Source organism: Gossypium arboreum, chromosome 5 (genome assembly GCF_025698485.1).
Source record: "Gossypium arboreum isolate Shixiya-1 chromosome 5, ASM2569848v2, whole genome shotgun sequence".
Taxonomy (NCBI): Eukaryota; Viridiplantae; Streptophyta; class Magnoliopsida; order Malvales; family Malvaceae; genus Gossypium; species Gossypium arboreum.
This window is the reverse complement of record NC_069074.1, coordinates 35,811,915-35,834,447: the sequence shown is the minus strand read 5'-3', so window position 1 is coordinate 35,834,447 and position 22,533 is coordinate 35,811,915. Positions and strand designations below refer to the sequence as shown.

Below are 22,533 nucleotides of genomic sequence, written 5' to 3'. Positions count from 1 at the left end.
AATATTATTATTAGTTATTTTAACATGCATATATTATGTAAATATTTTAATATTATATTATACATGTATATATTCTTTCATATGTATTATATATATATATATGCTTTTAATATTTTATGTGTATTATTATGTATATGTTTTAATATTGTTAGTTATATATCTTTTGAACTATTATATGTATATTTCTAACATTACTATATATATTTCTAATACCATTATATATATTTATATATATGTACGTATCTATATCGCGTCACGGATAGTCCTTTTTATTATCATTTCTAATATAAATATATATATCATATAGGTTTATATACATATCATACATGTTTCTTTATTTTTATTTTTATTAGTTATATATATATTATTACTATTTTATGTATATATTTTTATCTTTATCACTATTGTTGTCAATCTTAGTATATGTTTTATGTATATATGTATATATCTCTAGTATATATATATAGGTATATATTTATGTAGTATCGTAATAAGTTTTTATTATTATTCCCAATGTGTATATACTATGTAAATATTTTAGTACTATAATATATATATGTTTTCATTGTGTATATACATTACGTATAATGTATCTTTTAATATTATATCTTCATATCGTCATATATATTTTTCAAGCTATATTACATTTTACATTTTATCTTATAAATACATGTATATATATTATTTTTAACTATCTTATGCACATTATTTTTAACTTTACATTATATATGTATCTCTCATATCATTAGTTGTATATATTTTTATGTTACCTTATGTACATATTATCTTATATTATTATTACTAAGTGTATTTTGTATTTGTTCATGATTTGTCTTTATTTTTATTTCTTTTGTAAATATCATTGTTATTGTTTTTCTAATGCTCTAGTGTCTCATGTTAACATTTTTCATTAATAATGTTATTGTTTGCTTCGTTGATTTATTTTAAACTCTTGTTTTATAAATATTTTTTCCCATGTTTTAATTAATTTTAATAAATAAGGCTACGTACCGATTTTAACATTAAGTCATCGAATTTCACCGCTATGTTGGGTGAACATCAATTGACTCGTGTTAAAACGGTATGTCCTTCACAAAAACCAAAAAACTAAAATTTCTTGTCTTTTCAATTGGATCGCGATTAAATCTTATATTGAACTTGCATTTTTGAAAATCAAGACAACACATGTTTATGAGATACCAATTTTGGGCGTCGCGAGAGTGCTAATACCTTCCTCGTGCGTAACCGACTCCCGAGCCCTACTTTTTCTCTGGATTTCGACGTAGACCCAAACTCTGCCTTTTTTTGTTTTAAAAAATAGATCTATTAGGTGTCCGATCACATCTATAAAAAGGATCGGTGGCGACTCCCTGTTTACTTCAAAATCAAACTTCAGTTTTTTAAACTTTAACTAAATCGCCACAATTAGCGACCCCTCCAAAATTTTTAATTTTTTTTTTTACGTCGCTACAATCCCATCAGTATTAACCCTAACCCAAACCCTAGTGCAATTAACAACTGGGAGAACAACTGCTTGATCCGATATTATCTGAGCATTCACATTAACATTCTCCCTCTCTATTGTTGCCTCCGCCGTCTCCCCATTGGTTCCTAACAACTCCGGCCACGAACTTTTCCCTACATACACAAGATTTTGTGTTAGTTGTTAGTAAGTACTTTTTTATCGCATTGGATTAGAAGATGTTATCACAATTGATTGTGATATAAGTAGTTACCGTAAAATAACAACCGGTAACATCAAGTTATTGCTGTTATTTAAATCATAAGAAACATTCCATTGTTAAATACCTTGGCATTCATCAGAGGCCATCTTTTTCTCTTCCTTTCAGTATTTGATGCACAATCTTTTCTGCTTTTGGTTTGTTTATGATATTTGAATGGAGGATGGATATATAATTGTTGGTATTTATAGATGAGGATTGAGGTATCTAAATCTTTTAACTTGTTTGCCATTATTGACTTTTGAGGGGACTTTTGTTAAAAGTTTGAATTCATATATCTTCATTGGATTCATACTGTATTTAGTTACGTAGATCCAATAATTGTAGACATAATTAAAACACGATACAAAAATATTTTAAAAAATGAAGTATGAATAACCTGTCGACCGATAAAAGATATGCATGAAAGTTGGTGGATATTAAGCTTTTCTTCACACGTAACTTTTCTTTTCCTTTTTTTCAGATTGAATTAAACAGTCATCGGATATATATATATATATATATATATATATATATATATGATGAAGAAAAGCTTGTTTGATTTGAATAGTTCCAAGTCTTTACACGCAGAAATTGGGTTAGGGCAGGCTGATATAAACTGCAGCCGTAATGAAGTTTCAGTCCGTAATATTTATAGTGGTTGTGAATGTTATGGATATTATTGTAAACTTTCAATCAATTTTTAAAAGGGTATATTATCATAATAGTTACTTTTGTTTGCTTTAGGTTACATTTTAGTTATTTATGTATGAAATTTTACGTTTTCGTCACTTACGTTATTATTTTGTTACGAAATTGTCACTCTACCGTTAAGATAGATCTGTTACCTCCCAAACGGTAGTCCGACATGCCAGTTAAAATTTATTTTAAATTCCAACGTGGATATCTAGCCAAGTAAATTAATTGATTTTTTAATTAATTACAGGAAAATGTTAATTTAGTTTCCCAAAATAATCAAAACCCAATGCATCAAATTAATCCTTGAATTGGAAAAAAAAAAAGAACCATTGATCTCCTTTTTCTTTTAGTTTTTGTTTCCATTTTTACTGAAAAAACCATTCATTTTCATAGTCATCTTTGTTGCATCAAAATAGTAGAAATCAAATTGAGTGTTCCATCAATCTGTTGGATTTTTTTATTCAAAATGAAAGAATAAAATATCGATTCCATGGAGGGTCTAAGCATAGATTACAGTAAATAATGAGTTTTTTGGTTCTTTACCTCAATTTTGAGTTAAGATATTATGGTTTTTTTTTTTTTTGAAAAAAGATGGTCCATCTTTTCATGTTTTTATGTATACGTAGCATACAAAAAGGATATGATTTATCTTTGTTTACTTGTGTATTGTGAACAACCACAATAGCAAGCAAGTTTAGAGTTTGGTGCATCCATTTCTTCTTCTTCTACTTCTTTATCGTTCTGCACTTCTCTTCTTTGATGGTTGAAAAAAAATTTCAACCGTTGCTTCTTTTTAAACTGGAGAAAATTGGATTTTAGGGCAAGATTTTGTATTCTATTTTCATAAAAAAATTAACTCTTCTCATCTTTGCTGACATCTACGTTGGCATTTAAAACTCATTTTAACTGTCACGTCGAACCTCCATTTGGGAGGTAATATATCTTAATAGCAGAGTGACCATTTCGTAACAAAAAGATAACGTAAATGACTAAAACGTAACATTTCAAACATAAGTGACTAAAATGTAACCTAAGGCAAACAAAAGTGTTTATTTTGATAATTTACCCTTTTTTTTAAAAATAGTTTATAATATTTTATGGTTGTTTTAGGAAACTATTATTCCCAAATAACAAGTGGACATTGAAAATATATCTGATTGGGGTTAGGCCTAAAACTTATATATCACTGTTTAAAATAAAAATTGTTTTTACATTTTTCAATTTAAATAAACAATAAATTCAGTTAAGCTGAATATTCTTTTTTAAAAAATCATTGTCGGCTTCTATTCAAAAATTGTTAATTGAAGTTATATTTGTGATTTATAGTAATGAAATCAATTACTACAAATTACTAACTCTAATTGAAATTGAAATGAATCATGAGTAGGTTAAATTATCATAGTTAATTTCGCTTTCATTTAAGATTTTTATTTAGTTTTTTTATAATTTATAAAATTTTAACTTAATAATAATAAAATTATATTTTGGCTCTAAAATTATAAAAATTTGATTTAATCGATTAAAATTATTAAAATAGTAAAATTATATTTTTACTATCGTAAAAATATAAAATTTAATTTTGACCCTAAAAAATTTTCTAACTTTACTCTTCTTAACAAAGATCGAACTAAGATAAATATTAGGAGCTAAATGTAAATAGAATACACAATTTGTTATATCTTATTTACTCAACAATCAATATTTATGGAGTTTAACATTTGTTTTCAATCGAGAGGTTTTTATTTTCTTTTGTTAATGGAAAATCTGAAATTTTAGGTTTGTTTGTTTTTCTATAAGAATGTTTAGATTTTGCATCTAGGCTGGATTTAAAAAGTGCTAAATGTAGATTTTTGGGTAAAAAGAATTTTTTTTTTAGTTTTTTTAATTTCAAAATTGAGTAAATTGATTTTTTTAAATCGAAATAATATAATCTTTATCAATTTTGAAAGTGAACAACTAAGATAATTAATCACAAGTTAATGTTTTCTGTCAATTTGCTTAAAGTTTGATGGGTATAATTGTAATGGCCTAAATTCAAGGTTATCGGAACAGTGGTTTCGTAGCCACAAATCCGATTTAAAGAGAAATTTATTTCAATATTTTTGCATGGAAATTGATATGATAGGAAAATCGTATGAAAATATTGATAGAAAAATTTTACCAATTTAGTGGTTAGTTAGAAAAGGAAATTATTGAAGAAATTGGGTAAAAATAACGTATCGAGACCTCGATCTCATAAAACCAAATCGAAAATAATTTTATAAATATTTATGAATTGTTAGTAATGTGGTATTAAAATTTCGTTAGAAAAATTTTAATGTTTGGGTAGTTAATTAAATGAAAAGGACTAAATTGTAAAAGGTGTAAAAGTGGATAGGATGATTAAATAGCTTAAGTGTCTAATGAGAGAGGATTTAAAAGGAATTAGACCCAAAAATTATTTGGGCTGGACGGAAAGGGCATGAAATCAGCAGGAAAATTGATAAGTTAAGGGTAAAATTAGAATATTGCAAAATTAACTAAATAAAGCTAGGACTAAATAGGAAATATCTAGATTTCTCTTCATTTCTCTTCAATTCCAGCAGCTAAAAACGCCATAGGAGGGCTCTTTAAGCTTGTATTCCATAATTTTTGCACCAAGTGAGTTAATCCTTACCTTTTTCTTGTAATTTTTGTGTTTCTAAGACTTTTACAACTAGGTCCTACTATTAAATTCATTTGTTTTTTATTTCATGGATAAAATTCAAAGTCACCATGGTTGAATACTGTAATTTTATGATGAAATAGCATGAAATTAAAGCTTTAATTTGTTTATTAGATGATTTTATTAGGTAATTTCAATAGAAATTGATTTTTAGGACCTAATTGTGAAAATGTTTGGAATTAAAGTCTATTGCTGAAATTATGATTCCTAAAGGTTGTAAACTAGTTTAAGGTGATAGAATAAAGTGTTAATTGAGAAAAATAAGCTCAATTAAGAGGCTAATTGAGTAGGGACGAAATTATTATTTATTAAAAGATTAGGGGAAAATGGTAATAAACAGCTTGCACTAAAACAATATTAGACAGCAGCAGTAGACTAACTTTGAAAAATCACCATAAATTTTAGAAATCGAATTAGAAGATGAACAAAATATGAAATTAAATATTATTGAGTCTAGTTTCACATAGAAGAAATGGTGTAAGAAATGGATTTGTAAATCATGAGATATAATGAATTTTGTGAGACAAGGTTAGAATGAATTCGGGTTCCCCTATTCTGATTTTGAAAAATCATAAAAAATTGAATAAAAATAATTATGGGCTTAAATTTATATGTATAGAATTATGAATGAGTCTATTTTTAATATAAATAAACAAGAACGCCATTTGAATCCTGTATGAAGAGATAATTAATTTTTAGTGAAGAAGGGTCAGAACTGTCAGACAGCAGAACAGGGGTGACTTTAAAGAATAAAATGTTCTTATTGGCTAAACCAAAAATTCTTAAAATTTTATGGTAAGAATATATATGAGTCTAGTTTCATGGAAAATTAATGGATCTTAATTTGGAGTTCCGTAGCTCGAGTTATAAATAATTTAGTGACTATGACTCAAATAGACAGCTTTGAATAAACTATAAATAATAATAATGAAATTATAGAAATTGTTGCATATGAACATGAAATGTATTAAATTGATAATTAAATTTATTTATTTAGATCCAGAAGATTCAAATACGAAGCTAGATCGAGGAAAGGAAAAAGTTCAGGATTAGTAGATTTTTGTACATGAACAAGTATCAAGGTAAGCTCGTGTAACTTGAATTATATTCTTAAATGCTTGAAATGTATGTTATTGATGTGAATATGATTTGAATGTTCATTATATGAAAATTGATGAAACATTGATATATTTGATAAAAATGGGAAAAAATCCCGGTTGAATGGAAGGAAAATTCGATGGATCTCTGAGAAGGAATTGACGGTGAAAAGGATCTAGCACAGACGGATGATCCTATCTGATATAGCCCTCCAAGAAGAATATGTGTAAAATAGATTTAGCCGGACGGGTAATTGAATTAGGTTCAATTTAGCTTTGACTGGTAATTCAGATCCAAGCTCATTAGAGTAATTGTCGTTCTGCAGGATTTAGCTCGACTGGTAATCCATTGCAAGGTTGAGGTTCATGAGTGTGCTCTCTGAAATGGAAATGTCGCACATGAATATGATTTGACGGACCTGGAATTGTACACTAAAAGTGTACCTCTGAAAAATCCATCAAAAATTCCAAGAAATTCAACAAGATAAATATGAAAAAATTTATATATAAGGAAATGAAAATCATGGTATTGACGAGCTCATCAATCATAGTATATATTATTGGTACATGGAAATTATTGTACTAACTTGAATGTTGAGTTTGTGCATATTAGGGTAATAATGCATTGAATGGATATATGAATGTTTATTGTATTGTATTGAAAATATTAGGTAAGTATAATTCTTATTACATGAGCTTACTAAGCACAAAGTGCTTACCCTGTTTCCTTTTCTCCTATTTTGTAGTGTTAAGAGCTCGGAGGTCGGATTGGGTCGGAGACACATCACACTATCAACCTCAGGATTTTGGTATATAAAGAAACTTTATTTTGGAAATCAATGGCATGTATAAGCTAATAAAGTAAATGATTCTATGAAATGAATGTAAAGTTAGCCATTGGTATGGTTAACAAACCTGGTTTTGGGTATGTGATGACGTTATCTTATAAATATGCATGAATTTATCTTGAAAATATGTTGAATTGGTTTGGTTGATTTGGATGAGTTTCGGTTTAAAAAAATCGTAAACTTCGGTAATGCCTCGTACCCTATTCCGGCAATGAGTACGGGTAGGGGGTGTTACAATAATAACAAATTTAGACCTCAAAGTTTATATATTTTATCAATTTGCCCCTAATTCAACATATTTAGCCTCGATATTTGCTAAATTTGTTGAAATTTTTAGAATAAATGGCAAAATGACAAAATATGTAAACACCAAAATTAAATTTGCTATAATACCAATCAAATTTATGTACATTTAACAGAAGACATTAACATCATGATTAATTATCTTTAGTTACTTGCTTTCAAAATTGGTAGAGATTAAATTACTTCAATTTTTTAGAGGATCAATTTGCTCAATTTCAAAATTCGGAGGGATTGAAAAGTATTTTTACCATTTTTCCATCTATAAAAATATCAAAGAAAAATATCTAAATAAATCATTTAAAATATATATAAAAATTTAAATAATATTCACAAAAATGTACCACCACCTAGATTCATTGATCATTCACATACGATAAATAAAAAGGATAAATATTAAAATTATATATTAATTTTAATTTAATGTACAATTTGTTACATGAACTTTAATTGGGTGCAATTATATACATGAAATTTTGAACTTTAATTGGATGCAATTATATATATGAAACTTTGATTTTGATTCAATCGTACACATCTAAAAAATAATACCAGCAATTTATTTTTACATTGGATAAGTATAATTATTTAGGCATACAATATGTAAATGTAAAGTAATGGTATATTGATAACAATGTTAGTTGCATGTGAAAATTGAATCAAGTCATTTCATATATAAAATTATATAAGATCAAAGTTCATGTATAACATTGCATATTAGACCAAAATTAATATATAATTTTAAATTTTATCCCAAATAAAAAAAAAATATTGTTTACAAACCTCTTTGAGAAATTAAAATCACAATTTGTCATTGCCTTGTTGCCGCTCAAATCTCAATACCAAATAGTTGTAGAGTTTGGTGTTTGTTTAAATGATTGCCATGTCAGATTTTTGTAATGATAAAATCGACTGGGGCATGGAGCGGACTAAATTGATGGGAAAAAAGTCTTTAGATGTCAATATCATCAAAATTATTCTTTCTAGAGTAAACTATAAAAATAATTATTTTTATTTACCTCAAATTATATTTTAGTCATTTATATTTAAAATGTTACGCTTTAGTCACTTATATTATCGTTTTGCTACAGAATGATCACATAACAACTTGGATGTCTAGTTGTTGAGTTGAAAATAAATTTTTAATTAAATAAATCTAATTTGTACTACCACGTAAGACATTCAAATTGACGTTTAAAACTCATTTGAACTGCCACGTAGGACTACCGTTAGGGAGCTAACAGAGTTTAACGGTAGAGTGACCACTTTATAACAAAACGATAACGCGAATAAAACATATCATTTCAAGCATAAGTGACTAAAATATAAAAATAACTATTTTTTAGTTTACCTTCTTTATATATCTATAGATAAGAATCCAATCTACCTATTTAAGTCCTTTTAAAATGTCAAAACAGGCCCTCCTATTTTATCATTTTCAGTTTAAAAACTTGAAAGATTTTATGAAACCAAAAGGGTTTAAAAGAACCAGGTAATGTATTATGTTATTCACTATGTGGTTATATGCTAATCGAGTTTGTTGTTAAAACAATTTAAAACACATGAATTCAAATGCGTAACATCTTTTACTTTATATGGTCTAGATTTTACATATGTATATAATATTTCTATACATTTCGGTACTTTCAGATCACAACATCAACATTTTCTCCTATCCGAGTTGCATAATAATAATAAAAGAATTGAGTTTTAGATCCACATATGTATCCTCAATCAATAATCAACAAGATTATGCCTCTTAAATCATTGCTTTCATATAGAAACTTACCAAAAATTGAATATATGTATACATACACATATAATCTGGGGTTGTACAAAAGTTGAAGGTTTTCCTTTTACATGATCCAACTTCAAGCGTGTGAGCTGTGACACTTCCGTTATCCAAAATCCCAAGCTTCTTCAATGCTGCTTATCTCATTTTCATGGCTGCCCCAAATTTCCAGACCTACATTCGTTTTTTAAATGAACCTGCCATAACTATCAGATTGCACAACAGCTATGTTACTCTGATTCCGATCCTAGTATTGGATACGGATACGAGTCCAGCTCAGATATGTTCATTTTTAACAAGGCTACTATAAGAAATTTTAATAATAAAACTAATATATATTTTAAAATTTCTTCAACAGTTTTTGCATTGATAAAAGGAAGTTCAGAAGAGAGGATTACCTTTATGATGGCTTATTTCCAAACAATGTCACCCATAAATTTAAGTGCTGGAACACCTCTAATCTCCATGTCAACTAAGGGTGACTGGATCAACTTCAAGCTCGATAGCTCTGGATCACTCTGGATCACATCAAGAGCACGCATCTGATCCTGAAATATTTGACCAACAATGAGTAATTTGAGGGAATAGTAAGCCAAAATGAAGGATGCCGATGCTAATATTCCCAGTTCTAGCATTCAATAATTTATAGAACATCGGTCACCCCTGTCACAATACTAATGAAGGCTTATAAATTTTCAGGTTTGCAACAAGGCAGACAGCGCGTTATTTTGCTTACCCCAACCTGACCTCTACATATATGTACCCGAAACTTGTCCAGAACCAGATTTTATTTAACATTATCACCCCAGCCCCAATTCCAAGACTAAATCAACCCCATATGAACAAGTATCATAAAAAAAATTTAAATAAAAAAACCCTAACTAAAACATATAAAATTAGTCACAAAATTTAAAGAGAGGTATTTTAGTAAATATACCAGGTCAGGACAAAGTTTTATTTAAAAGACTAAACCACACCCACTCCAATCCCAAAACTTTTAATAATAATAATACAACCCGAAACCGATATTCAAAAGAAAACCTGTCACTATAAGGTCAAGTCAAATAGAAACCCAACTGAAACCCAAACCTGATTTTGAAAAAAATAATCATCCTTTTAACATAGGGTCAGCTTAAAATCCGATGAATTCTGCTTATTTTGCCAACTCTACTTATAACCTTCCTATGAAAGTAAAAGATGAATACCTTCCTTTTCACTGCACAAAACTTGCAGTCAGAGACAGATGGAGGAAGAATCTGATTAACAATAAGTCTCTTCACAGGAACATTTTCCTTCTTCAAGGAGGCACTTAACCTCGACGACTCACTAACTGCCATCACCTAAGCAAAAGTACATAAATGTAAGCAACTTAATTGCAATGAACAATCACCATAACCACAATGGAGTGGAGTGGGATGTGGCAAGGGTTGAATTATCTACATCAGACTCACGCTTGCATGAATGTTGGAAAACTTTATCTCCATGAATATCAGTTACAACTGAAGCAGCTCCACTATGCCCTACCTCAGTTTTAATTAATTATTTTACTTAATCTTGTAAAAAATTAACTTACAGTTTATTCATGAATGTAACTTTTGATATATAAAATTGTTTAACATACTTGGTATGCAGATGATTGAACCCAAAAAAAAAAAAAGTACTTGGTATGTAGATAAAATGTTGTAATATATATTATTTTAGTTTATAAATCTAATATTTATACTAAAAATGTAAAATGTAAGAAGAAATGCAGAATATTTTAAAGGGGTAAGAGTAATTTCAAAAGGCAAAGTGTGAAATATAACAAGCATTTACCAAAACAACTCCATTCCACCACACCCTTGCTTTTCAAAAAAAAAAAAAAAGGAAAAAAGGAGGCCCTCTCTATTCGGAAAGGATCAATGAAAAATCCATTAGGCAGATTGAGCTTTTGCCATCCTTATGTATAATGGAAGGAAAGGCCTATGTAAACAATGCTAAATAATGGAATACTGAAATACAATTGTAAATGGCAATACCGTTGGGATTGTGACGATTACAAACTCTGTAGAATCCGCATCACGGAAAAGGTCTCTCACTTTTACCATCCTCTCCCTCAATCGCTCCAACTTGTCAGCCTGCATGAATAATATATGGATAAATAGTATCAAAATAAAATTAATTAATTAAAAAAAAAAAACAAACCAACAAACAAGATGCCAATCTTAATCTATAGTCTTACAGCATTCTGTTTGGTTTCTTCTTGGCCGAAAACAGATTTTATGGCGGAGGTGGCTGAAGCAATCTTCTGTCTAAGCTGTATATGGTAATGACAGTGAAGGGAAAAAAAATGTAGAAGGAAATTAGTTCGTTCAGAACTAGATAAGAAAACACACAACACATATATACTCAAATATAAAGCTAGTTCTGGATTCATATAAATGATCAATTTGATTCATGATGATTCGATTTATGAGGCATCTATAAGTACAACTATGTCAAACAAGGACAACCATTTGCTTATATTGCCAACCAACTCAACCTCACAGGTCTTGAGGAATGGAAGGCTTTACATCTATGTTGTTACGAGCCTACAGCTCTACATTTTTCTTAAAGTACCTAAGCCCAATACATACAAGGCCGTGGGTATGAAGACATGACCCTCTAAAGACTCTTCTAAATACATGGGAAAAACTTAAAAAGAAATAAATATATACCCATGTCAGATATACACTCAGATTCAACATTCACGTCCAAGACCAGTAATTTAGCTTCACATGCAAAATTTGTTAGACATGCCATCTGTGTGTCACAATCACATGAAACATCATCTATCTTAAATTGAAAAGCATCTCTAAGTATGATAAGAATGAAGCAAAAAAATACGATAAGCTCATTTCTTTTACAAGGAAGATGTTACTTGTCTGTCATTTTTTATACTCATGTTAAACACATTTGTATCAGACACTCGCACTTGAGTCTGTTGGCATTCTCACCTTTAAAATCTTGCCTATTGATGCATCCAAGAAGTCCGGCAATGACAAAAGTCGCAATGTATGTCCCTGAAAAGAACTCCCCATCATTTAGAGCTCATTGGGTTGATTTCGAATGTGAAGTGCCACAAAATAGGAAGAAACTCATCACTCACCGTTGGTGCAGTGTCAAAAACTATTCGAGTAAACATGTTATATTGCGGTGATTCAAGAAATTGCATCACCTAGCAAAAGCTTCTGCAATCAGTATACAGCCTAAGATACAAAAGCTGAGATAAAACAAGGAAATAAGCAGGGAACATAATGTTACCTTTGAAATAGCAATAGCTTCATCTAAACCGGGAGGTGGAGTGTCAAGTAGCTCTCCCAATTTCAGCTCTCCTAACTTCCACAGATAGAAGAAACATCAGAAGCAGAAATCATAAATTTATAAAACCGGAAAACTAAAAGGAATAAACAAGCCAAGACCTCAAGACTCAAGAAAGGCGGCTTAAGGAAAGGATTAGGACAAAACTTAAGCAGTGAGGTCATCCATGGCACTACACAGAACAAATTTATAAATAAAGCTTCACCTGTTCTACAAGCATCCCAAGGCCCATGCCATCCATGAATTCTTTGACCCCGGTTCCACCGTTGTTCTTAGTTGCATCTCGAAACTCTTCCCTAGCGTTGTCTGGGTTTATCTGTGACAAAGCTATAAATTTAACATACAAACTACCAAGCATACAAGGCAATAAAAACCCATCAAAACAATAACTTGCAGATGGTTATCTCCTACAAAATACATAACTCAAGGATTATGTACAACAAATGCAAAAGAATGTCCTAAAGAAAATTAACGGACACTTGATTAGGAAGTTTATTCTGCATACCTCCAGAGCAAACAATGGAAAGTCAGGTCCTTCAACCGGTACTAGCATCCCTCCGGTCAAATCCTAAATTGAAGATAAACACATAGACCGAGCTCAAACGAAGATAATTGCAGGAACAAAAGCATCAGAATAAAAAAATTGAGGGAGTGGGTTAAACCTGCGCAAAAGAATCACTCAAGGAATGAGCTGGATCAGTAGAAACCACCAGAGTGTGGTGTCCATTATTTGCGAATTTAACTGCTAGTGAAGCAGCACAACTTGTTTTCCCTACACCTCCCTTGCCGCCTAGCATGTAATACTTACGTTCTGTCCCAGAAACCATTTCGTCAAACCCGGCAATATCTTCTGCAGGAGCAGCCACAGATCTCACTGCCACAAAAGTATAGAGATGAATCCTTCAGCAGCCATAAACTAGGTTTCATAGAAAGAATATGCCCTGATGGCCTAAAACTATGTTTCTCAGACTCAAGGGGAGTGTGTGTTGGATACAGGTATATGTCTGACATTGGTATGCTCAATTTTTTCTAAGTTTTTCCACATATTTGGAGGATCTGAGCTCATAACCATGTCAGAATATGTGTTATGCATTGATACTTCATGAAAATGAAGAGTCGGAGTAACATAAGCCTGAAGCACTACTCCATTGAACACAATTCTCGAAAACACTAAGCTCAACTATGTCATCTTATTACCTCCTATAAAATTTCAGAAAAGAAAAGCCTTCTAGCTACAAAAACTTCATCACCAAAATTATTCCAGCAAGAACTAACTTTCACTTTCTATCTATATTGCTCCAACTCTTCACTTTTTTGAATTACTCGTGTCTTGACACATTTCTAACATGAGCACAGGATTATTACCCTCAAAGGATCCTCCAAATAAGTGAAAAACTTAGAACAAAATTGAAGATACCAATCTAGAGCACATGCTTGAATCTGATACCAAAATTATTCCAGCAAGAACGAACTTTCACTTTCTATCTATGCTGCTCCCAACTTAGACATGAACTCGAGGATATGAGCCCCTAAGAATCCAAATATGTGAAAGAATTTCAGAAGGTAATATATGTTGGATAACTCTAGACTCATACCCAAATCCGTATAACATGGCATAATTGCTGAATGAGTATACTACTGGGCCTGAAACAGGAAGGAAAAAAAACGTGGGGGAGTGCTATCACAATTTTCAATTTCCAGTAATTTTCTTCAGTCATCCATTAAAACTAGCATATTTCTTTTCTTGCACCGTCACTAATTTATTAAAAAAATTTCACCTAACAATTTCAATACTTATAAATTAAAAGTTTAAAACCCAAAAATTCATTACAGTAAACAAAATAGTGAATAAACTAACAAGAACTTCAAACACACATTAATCCTTTTTCCTGACAAATAAGAGTAAGACCCAAGAAAGATACAATCAATCCAGGAACGAAGAAAAAAAAAAGGTATGGAATTACCTTCAAAAGAGCTGTTGGGCCTTTTTGGTTTGATGGAAAGTGAAGGAAAAGCTGAAGATAAAGTATGAATTCTGGGTGAAAGTGAAAGAGAAAAACCAACTGGTACCATGGGATTTCTTGGAAATGGAGACGATGATGATGAAGAAGAATATGAAGTAAATGAAGCATGCCAAGCTACAGCTTTCGCCATTTTTGACTATTCTTTCTTTTCCCCCTTCAATCTGGTCTAAGTAGTTAAAAATCGTAAATGAGGTGCTTTGTATTGAAACAGAGAAAACTTGGATTGAATAGACAATCACCGTCGCTCACTTCGCCTACCAATTTTTCTGGACCGGACCAGCACGTTAAACCACAGACCGGCTGTTCGAATCAGGAGTGTTCAAATTCGATTATATCTGAAAAAGTAACAAATTAAAAATATATAATATGTGATATATTGCTGGTAGCCGCAGGGGTATGAGGATTAGAAAAGTGCCATATATGTATTTAATTTAATTTTATTTTTAAAATATTAATTAAAGTTTTTACATTTTTAGAATAATTATGAAAATTGATAAAAGAAAAACAGATTATTTATAAGAATGAATTATTTTGAACAGTAAAAACGGTGTCATAAGTGATACTATTTATAAAAATGATATTTTAATAAAATAAATAAAATAATAATATTTGAATTTAAAAGGGTGTCCCAAGGCACCCTTTTAAGTTGTTTTACTCTTTTTAATTTAATTATATACTTTTTAAAATAAATTTTATATTTTATTATTTTTATATTTATATTTTATAGTTTTTATTTATTTAATAAAAAAGGTTCTGTTGTTTAAATTTCATTATTTTAATTTTTTTAACATTTTATAATTATAATTTTCTTAATATTTAGAATAATGACTTGATAATTTTTGGTAAAATTGACATAAAAATATTAGTGTAAATTACTTAAACAATCACTCAAGTTTTTAGCGAATTTTTGTTTTGGTCACCAAAACTTTTAATATATATTTAAAAAATGGTTGAGTTGTTTTATTTTTTAATTTTATATTTTATCTTTTTTAATATTTTATAATTATAAATTTTGAATATTTAGAGTAATGGTCGAGTTGGTTATGTGCAAACATTGAAGGTAAATAATACTGATTTTTTTACAAATAAAATAAACTTGATAGGATGTGTAAAATATTAGGGTTCAATTTGTTATTATACCAATTAAAAGAAAGCTATATCGGTATTCTATTTGGTGACCAAATACAATGTTTAATGTTGGAGGGACTAGAATTAAAATTCATCTAAAGGGAGTGACAAAATTAACAAAAAATATTTTATGACAAAAATTTGAATTAGCTAAAATTTTTGAGTGACTATTTAAGTAGTTTACCTTAATATTTTTTATGTCAAATTTATCAATTTGGTCATTATTCTAAATATTTAAAATTTATAATTATTAAATATTAAAATTTTATAAAATTAATGAAAATAAAAAATTTAAATATTTTTATTAAATAAAATAAAACTATAAAACTAAAAAATATAAATATAAAACTAAAAATATAAAATATATTTAAAAATTAAAAAAAAAAGGTAAAAAGTGGCTTGGAGAAAAGGTGTTGCCCTTTGGTTGGCAACACCCTTTTAAATTCAAATATAATTGTTGTTATTTTTAGCACTTTTTAACTCATGTCACATAATTATTTAAAATGTAAAACTCAATTTGGAACTTAATAAAATTCTTTTTTTTTCCTTTTTGGATGAGATGAAATCTGACATTTAATTGACATAGTCAACATCATATCGTGAGGGAATCATTTTATTCTGCTAATGTATTCATATCAACTTTTTAATATAACAATTTGAATTTATTGATATTTTTAAATATTTTCATATGTATATAATTTAATTTCTAGTTATTTTAATAAAATATATTTTTATATATATGCAATAGATCTCATTAAATATAATTATTTTTATTTTTATTTGTAAATAAAAATTTAAAATTATTAATCAGGTTAAATAAGTTAATTTAATGATTATATTTTATTTTTAGTGTAATTATAATAGAATAAAAATATAAGATAAAAGAAATTAATAATTGAATTAAAATATCAAAATCCTATGTCAATAGTACCAATAAAGGTTGATATTGACATAAATTTCAAACACGTTGTTATTTTAAATAAGATATATTTATCAAGATAAATTTGAAAGAGTATGTATCAATCAATATGGTCGATATTGATATAATGCTAATTATTACTGTCGACTCAAACTCGAAAAATTTATCATTTAATAGAATTAGGTACATAATTAAAGATAAATTAATCAATTATAATTAGGGATATTTAAACGATTAATCAGTCCGAACTAGTATTAATCAAATTAACCAAACTTTTAATTCTTTAATCGTTAACCGAATTAATTTTTTCAAAAAATATTAACCTAACTGAAATATTTCGATTAATTTCATCGGTTAACCGAATTAACAAATTTGTATGTTTTTTATTTAAACAAGCATAAAACATATCAAAAATAAATAAATCCATAGTGTTCATTTACCCAAATTAACAGAATTAGTAATAACCTAACACATACAATATATAATATTATTTATTAAATTCAATTAATTATCCAATTTCGAACCGAATTAACCGTTAACCAAAATTTTAAAAAAATCTTTAACTGACCTTCGACCAAACTAAATCGGTTAACCGACCAATTAACCGAATTAGATCACTTCAATCGGTTAATTCGATTTTAACCAAAATTTAAACTCTTTTTCAAATTCATTGTTATTATAAATAAATAATAAATAAACATATTCATGAAAATAAATCACACCTCATTAAAAAAAATCAAAATCTCATCTAAAATCAATTATTTAAATTGATAAACACCAAAAAGGAAAATCTAACCATTTATATATGAACTATGTTTGTTTACAAGAGCCACGAAATTTCAGTTAAAGGGCTCCCTTTCCAGCTAAATCTTCAAGAGTGAGATTCAGGGTTTCAACTGAGCCTCTCTTCACTTCCTCCCCACGAGCAGCTAGATACTCTTCTATGCTTCCTGGTTCACCGAACCAACCGAGCCGGTCTGCAATCAGATGTAAATTATTACATCCTCCACATCTCACCACAACCACACCTTTCTCGTATGATTCACGGCAAGCTGTCTTAACTGATCGCGTTTCACAGACTTTGCACGTGAATATCATGGCAAGATCGTGCCTTGCAGATGTTTTCAAGTTAGATATAGCAGTATGCTTCATGGCAGAATCGTTTGTCTCCGAAGGTACATTAGCTGAGCAAGAAGCAGGCTTTAAACTGTCGGCTTCTTGGTTTTCGGTGTTGTCAATAGCCAGGCCGGAAGGATCAGGTTGAGTTTGGAGCCATCTTCTATAAAAGTCATATCTACTGTTGAAGGATACACTTGCAGAAGAGATGGCTGGTGAAAGAGGTTCTGCAAGCAAAGAGTTAACATTCATAAATAGAAAAGCAAACGGAATTGCAATCTATGTTGCTCCGACTCAATATTTTTCTTAAAGTACCTATGGACAACACATTTTCAGACAAGAATATGGAGATAGGACCCTCCAAATACCCTCTAAATATAAGGAAAAAGTAGAAAACAGTCAATTGTATCCATATCTGACACACCTAAGTTTGAGTAACATAGATTGCAATGATACCATGACCAAAGCATGTCTAACTATTAATGCAATGATCTTGTGCTGAGTTCATTATTACAAAAATGGAAAAGTCATGTAAGTTGCTACTCGGCAACCATCGAGTGAAATCTAACCAACTCTGAAATTTTACAGACATTCGATGTTTGCATGAGAATCGAAGTGATACATGCATGTACATATATATATAAATGAGCTCAAATTTCTATTCCAATATTTTCCTTTTCATATATTGTGGGCGAAAGTGGGAAGGGAAGGGGTTATAAGCCAATGTTACTCAGACTAGTGTGTGAGTGTTGAACACCCATGTCCGAAATGGATATGTTAATTTCTTCCAAGATTTCTAAGTATTTGGAGATTCCATGGATTTGTCAGCATGAGTGTCGAACATGGGTACAAAAAGATAAGAATAAGAATATCAAAGGTTATAGGCTATGGTCAATGTGTGTAACCTTTTTGCCATATCTAACGTGTGTAACCTTTTTGCCATATCTAACGACAAAAGAAAATAAGGCCTAAAGTCTTGGTGATCAGAAGATTTCAAACATGACAACCACTACTAAATCATAAACTTGTTTCAATTATCAGTTGGCATGTCCTCAAAAGAATCTGCTACATGCCTAGGTTAGAAAAAACTACGGAAAGTTAACCCCTTTAATTCAACTAGAAAACATACTTTCGAAGAAAACATCAACCCATTTCACTAAAATAGTTATTACTGTCTCAAAACGGACACGAAAATTCTAACATTGACAAACTAAACCTTAACCCCTGTAACAGCTAGTTTTCACCAAAACCCTCAACATTTCGATCTTTGAATGGAAGTCCCGGCAAAAATTTCTAAATAACAGATTTCTGCTTCTTCTTCTTTTTTGGATAAGGATTCTATTAACAAGACTAGGCAACAAGCTAAAAACTATGAAGGAAACTAATAATGCGGAACTATTTAAGCCCCAAGCTGTAGAGATGAGCCGAAGTACAATATCTGCATTCATACAATTCAGAACTACTAAATATATTCAAACTATTTCCTTGACAACGAAGGCTTTCACATTTGCATAAATTTCTATTTTTCATAAACCAAACATAGATTCATTAGAATCTCGCTCGTGTTCACAATTTCCTGGTATTAAACTATTAAAACATTCAATTTGTCTATCCAGCTATGCTATTATATTACAAGACATGATTCCTACAGATATCCTAAGAATACAACAAATTTTCACAAGCATAGCAATAATGGATTCTAATACACTTAACATCAAAATAATCAGCTAGCTACAGGAATACTACAACCTGCTCCAACAGTTCATCTTTCTTGAAATATATGACCCGCTGAGGATCCCTATCTAAATAAATGGGAAAACTTACCCAACATTCACACCCGAATTCGAATAATATAGCTGTGAGCCGTCATATCATACTGTTTTAGAAACATAGTATCAATATTTTCTATTTCACTTCCTTTCGTTTCAAAACATGCTCAAAAATGCAAGGCAAGAAAAACCCAAAGTTTATGATAAGGGCCTATCAGTTTATTCCAAAAAAAAAATAAAAACCCAAATTTTCTAATAATTGAAAAAGCTGAAACGAAACCAAAGAAACCACAAATTGCGAAGTCCCGCGTCAGAGTTTCAGGTCGTATAAAGAAAACCTGAGTAATAGAAACAGAGGAAGATTAAGAAAAAAGTAGAGAGAGAAAAAAAATTACCTTTGAAAAGAGAGGCTTGAGGTTGATTTCGAGCAAGAAGAGAAAGAAGCCGCCGAAAGTGAGACATCCTTAGCCGACAGAAGCCAAATGAATGGTTTGAACCTGAGGAACCGAGTTCGGAATTTGGACACGGTGTATTTATATATTTGTAGATTTCTTGGGTAAAATTTTTCTTTCCTTTATGAATTGAGTTATTTATTTAACTCTACATTATATATATATATATATATATTTTTTTTTTTCTTTTATGATTTTGGTTTATTTGTTGTTGTTTTTCTAATTGAGTTTCTGCCAAATTCAGCAGATTATGGAACATCAGGTAAAAAATTATGTTTGAAATATATTTATAAAATATGTATATATATATATAAATTGAATCATATATGGTTGAAATTTCAAATTTGAGGCTTAAGTGATTTTGATGTATTAGATTTAAGTTTTATCATTTGTTTTAAATTCATAGATTTAATATAAAAAATATAAAAATTTGTTATTGTTTTATATGAAATGATTTTTAATTTTTCAATTGAGTTGATATCTTTATCGTGCTAGCAATTTCGCTAAGCATTAAGTTAGTAAAGATATATACAATTTATTAATATATGATTAAATTCAATTATTATTTCTTCTATTTTGAGAAAATTATAGATTTATTTCATGTACTTTAATTTGATTTTTTTATACTTTTTGAATTTGGAAAATTTAGTCTTGGCTAAAATAGTAACAATTAAATTTGTTAAATTAAATTCAATTATCAATCATATAATATCTGCATTTATTATGGATTCGGTTTATATTCTTTAATTGGATCATTTTAAGTCTTTATATTTTTTACAAGTGCGTAATTTCTCAATTATTTGTGATATTTTTCCTCATAATTATTTTTATATTTGATTTAATGACTAATGAGAGAAAAGTGAGGTTAAAGTTTATTTTAACAAATTTTTATAGATTGAACTTTCAACACAAGTGTAGCTTCAATATTTTAGATATAACTTAAAGCTATAAAACTCTATTTTGGGCTCATAATTTACAAATTCAAAGAGAGTTAAAAGGTCTAGCTAAAGTTATTTAAAGGCTTCAGCCCCTAAAAAATATTAGGAATGTGTATAAAAATGACTTGGAAGTTTGTCGCAAAATTGTTAAGAAACATAAAAAAATTCTGCATATTTAATTAAGGGTACTTTTGTATTTTTTTCTCATATATTATTTTTGTCCTATAAATAGATATTATTAAATTAAGACATGGAGGGATGAGACATAGCCATTCTTAATTTTCTAAACCCTCTTTTTTAGTTGAAAGTTAATCGAAATTTAATTCAATAGATTTGTGAGACTTAATTTGCACTTTAATTCTTCTTTGTTATTTGGTATTCATACATTTTCTGTTTTAATTATAATTGCTCACGTTTATTGAATATCTAGTTAATATTTGATAGCTTGGAATAATTGACTTGTCAATTAGAATAATTAAAGCTATAAATGTTTAATTCATTCTAATATTAGTGACAAATTGTATAACTCGTTTATGTCGTAGTTTACAATTATGTGATATGGATGTGTGGTCTAGCTTAAATGAACCATGTTGAGGTGAGTTTGTTGGTTCAAATTAGGTCTTTTTAGTTCTTAATGTTGTCTTTAAGTTAAATCTAAGGTGTTGTTACGAGGTAATTTATTAGTTAGAGAAGTAACTTCAAATAAATTGCCTCTTGGTTACCGAATAAGTACAGAGAAATTGATTACTTAGTTTTAATGAATAATTTACTTTTGTTTAAAGTTTTTCCCATTTATTTTTCCAAAACCTTTAATTATTATTTTTTCCTTTAAAGCTTTGAAATTAAGTTTAGTTTTTAATTTAGTTTTCAATCTTATAACCCTCCTCCAAATTTACTTTTCTTTTTAAGCTTAATAAATAAAATTATTACCAATCTTTGTGAATACAACTTTACTTGTCGCTTTCTATTAATTCATCTATTTCAAGTAGGTTTTGTTTTTGTAGGTCTCAACAACTTTACATTTTTCAAAAATTAAAATTTTAATCTTGATGCAGATAACCGTCATTAATCCATTAAAATTTTTAGAAAATAATACGTGAAAATAACAAGTTGAAATAACATTATACATATATTAATATATTTAGCTCATCAAATTTTAGAAATAATAGAATTTAATAAATTTAATGATTATTATTTCACGAAGATTAAAATTTTAAAATTTGACAAGTAGATGAACTAAAATAACTAAATTAAAGTACATAAATTAAATTAGCAACTTTAACAAAGGTCAAAGACTAATAACATAATTTAACATTAAAATAGTAATGTTATTTTCTACTTTTGTTGCCAAGAATTGAAATATTGTCCAGAGATAGATAGAAAGATTTTGTATTGGAAATATATTATTATTGTTTGAAATTATAAATTAGAAAAATTAGATGGATGAAATTGCAGATTCTATTTGTTAAGATGGGCTGAAAAAAGAAGAAGATAAAAGTGGTTTAATTATGCGAGGGACTATCTCAACAAGAGAAGTATTCCAAGAGAGATCAACAGAACCCGTGTCACTCTCATATTACGGGCCCATCATCAGCCTTCGCTATACAATTTTTAAGATTATTTCAAAGGTCTTTCTAAACTTACACCAATGCTTGATTGTGTTCTAACTTCCTTCCGGAATACTGTT

General features: G+C 29.0%; 3 protein-coding genes across 3 annotated transcripts; all 3 read right to left on the bottom strand.

Annotated features, from left to right (window-relative positions):
* Positions 1-1,119: 1,119 nt before the first annotated feature.
* LOC108452799 (proteinase inhibitor-like) lies at positions 1,120-1,831 on the bottom strand. Its single transcript, XM_017750590.2, has 2 exons — positions 1,810-1,831; positions 1,120-1,638 (listed from the first exon to the last, which is right to left on the bottom strand). The coding sequence occupies exons 1-2, from the start codon at positions 1,829-1,831 to the stop codon at positions 1,460-1,462; spliced, it is 201 nt and encodes a 66-aa protein (XP_017606079.1). The 3' UTR covers positions 1,120-1,459.
* A 7,203-nt stretch (positions 1,832-9,034) lies between these two features.
* Positions 9,035-14,914, bottom strand: LOC108450310 (ATPase GET3B-like). Its single transcript, XM_017747874.2, has 12 exons — positions 14,465-14,914; positions 13,163-13,374; positions 13,006-13,068; positions 12,706-12,816; positions 12,444-12,518; positions 12,289-12,357; positions 12,137-12,202; positions 11,383-11,457; positions 11,180-11,278; positions 10,367-10,501; positions 9,560-9,709; positions 9,035-9,335 (listed from the first exon to the last, which is right to left on the bottom strand). The coding sequence occupies exons 1-11, from the start codon at positions 14,652-14,654 to the stop codon at positions 9,572-9,574; spliced, it is 1,233 nt and encodes a 410-aa protein (XP_017603363.1). The 5' UTR covers positions 14,655-14,914; the 3' UTR covers positions 9,035-9,335; positions 9,560-9,571.
* Positions 14,915-17,228: 2,314 nt separating this feature from the next.
* Positions 17,229-19,998, bottom strand: LOC108450570 (uncharacterized). The gene is made up of 2 exons (XM_017748251.2): positions 19,852-19,998; positions 17,229-17,914 (listed from the first exon to the last, which is right to left on the bottom strand). Exons 1-2 carry the CDS (start codon positions 19,916-19,918, stop codon positions 17,415-17,417), a joined length of 567 nt encoding a protein of 188 aa, XP_017603740.1. The 5' UTR covers positions 19,919-19,998; the 3' UTR covers positions 17,229-17,414.
* Positions 19,999-22,533: the final 2,535 nt, after the last annotated feature.

Coding starts and splice junctions, on each gene's coding strand:
- LOC108452799 (XM_017750590.2), bottom strand. CDS start 1,831: ATGGCCTCTGATGAATGCCAAG. Junction 1,639..1,809: donor GGCCTCTGATGAATGCCAAG/GTATTTAACAAT, acceptor TTGTGTATGTAG/GGAAAAGTTCGTGGCCGGAG.
- LOC108450310 (XM_017747874.2), bottom strand. CDS start 14,654: ATGGCGAAAGCTGTAGCTTGGCATGCTTCATTTACTTCATATTCTTCT. Junction 11,458..12,136: donor CAATAGGCAAGATTTTAAAG/GTGAGAATGCCA, acceptor TACCATATACAG/CTTAGACAGAAGATTGCTTC. Junction 11,279..11,382: donor AAGAAACCAAACAGAATGCT/GTAAGACTATAG, acceptor TTATTCATGCAG/GCTGACAAGTTGGAGCGATT.
- LOC108450570 (XM_017748251.2), bottom strand. CDS start 19,918: ATGTCTCACTTTCGGCGGCTTCTTTCTCTTCTTGCTCGAAATCAACCT. Junction 17,915..19,851: donor TCAAGCCTCTCTTTTCAAAG/GTAATTTTTTTT, acceptor CTTTGCTTGCAG/AACCTCTTTCACCAGCCATC.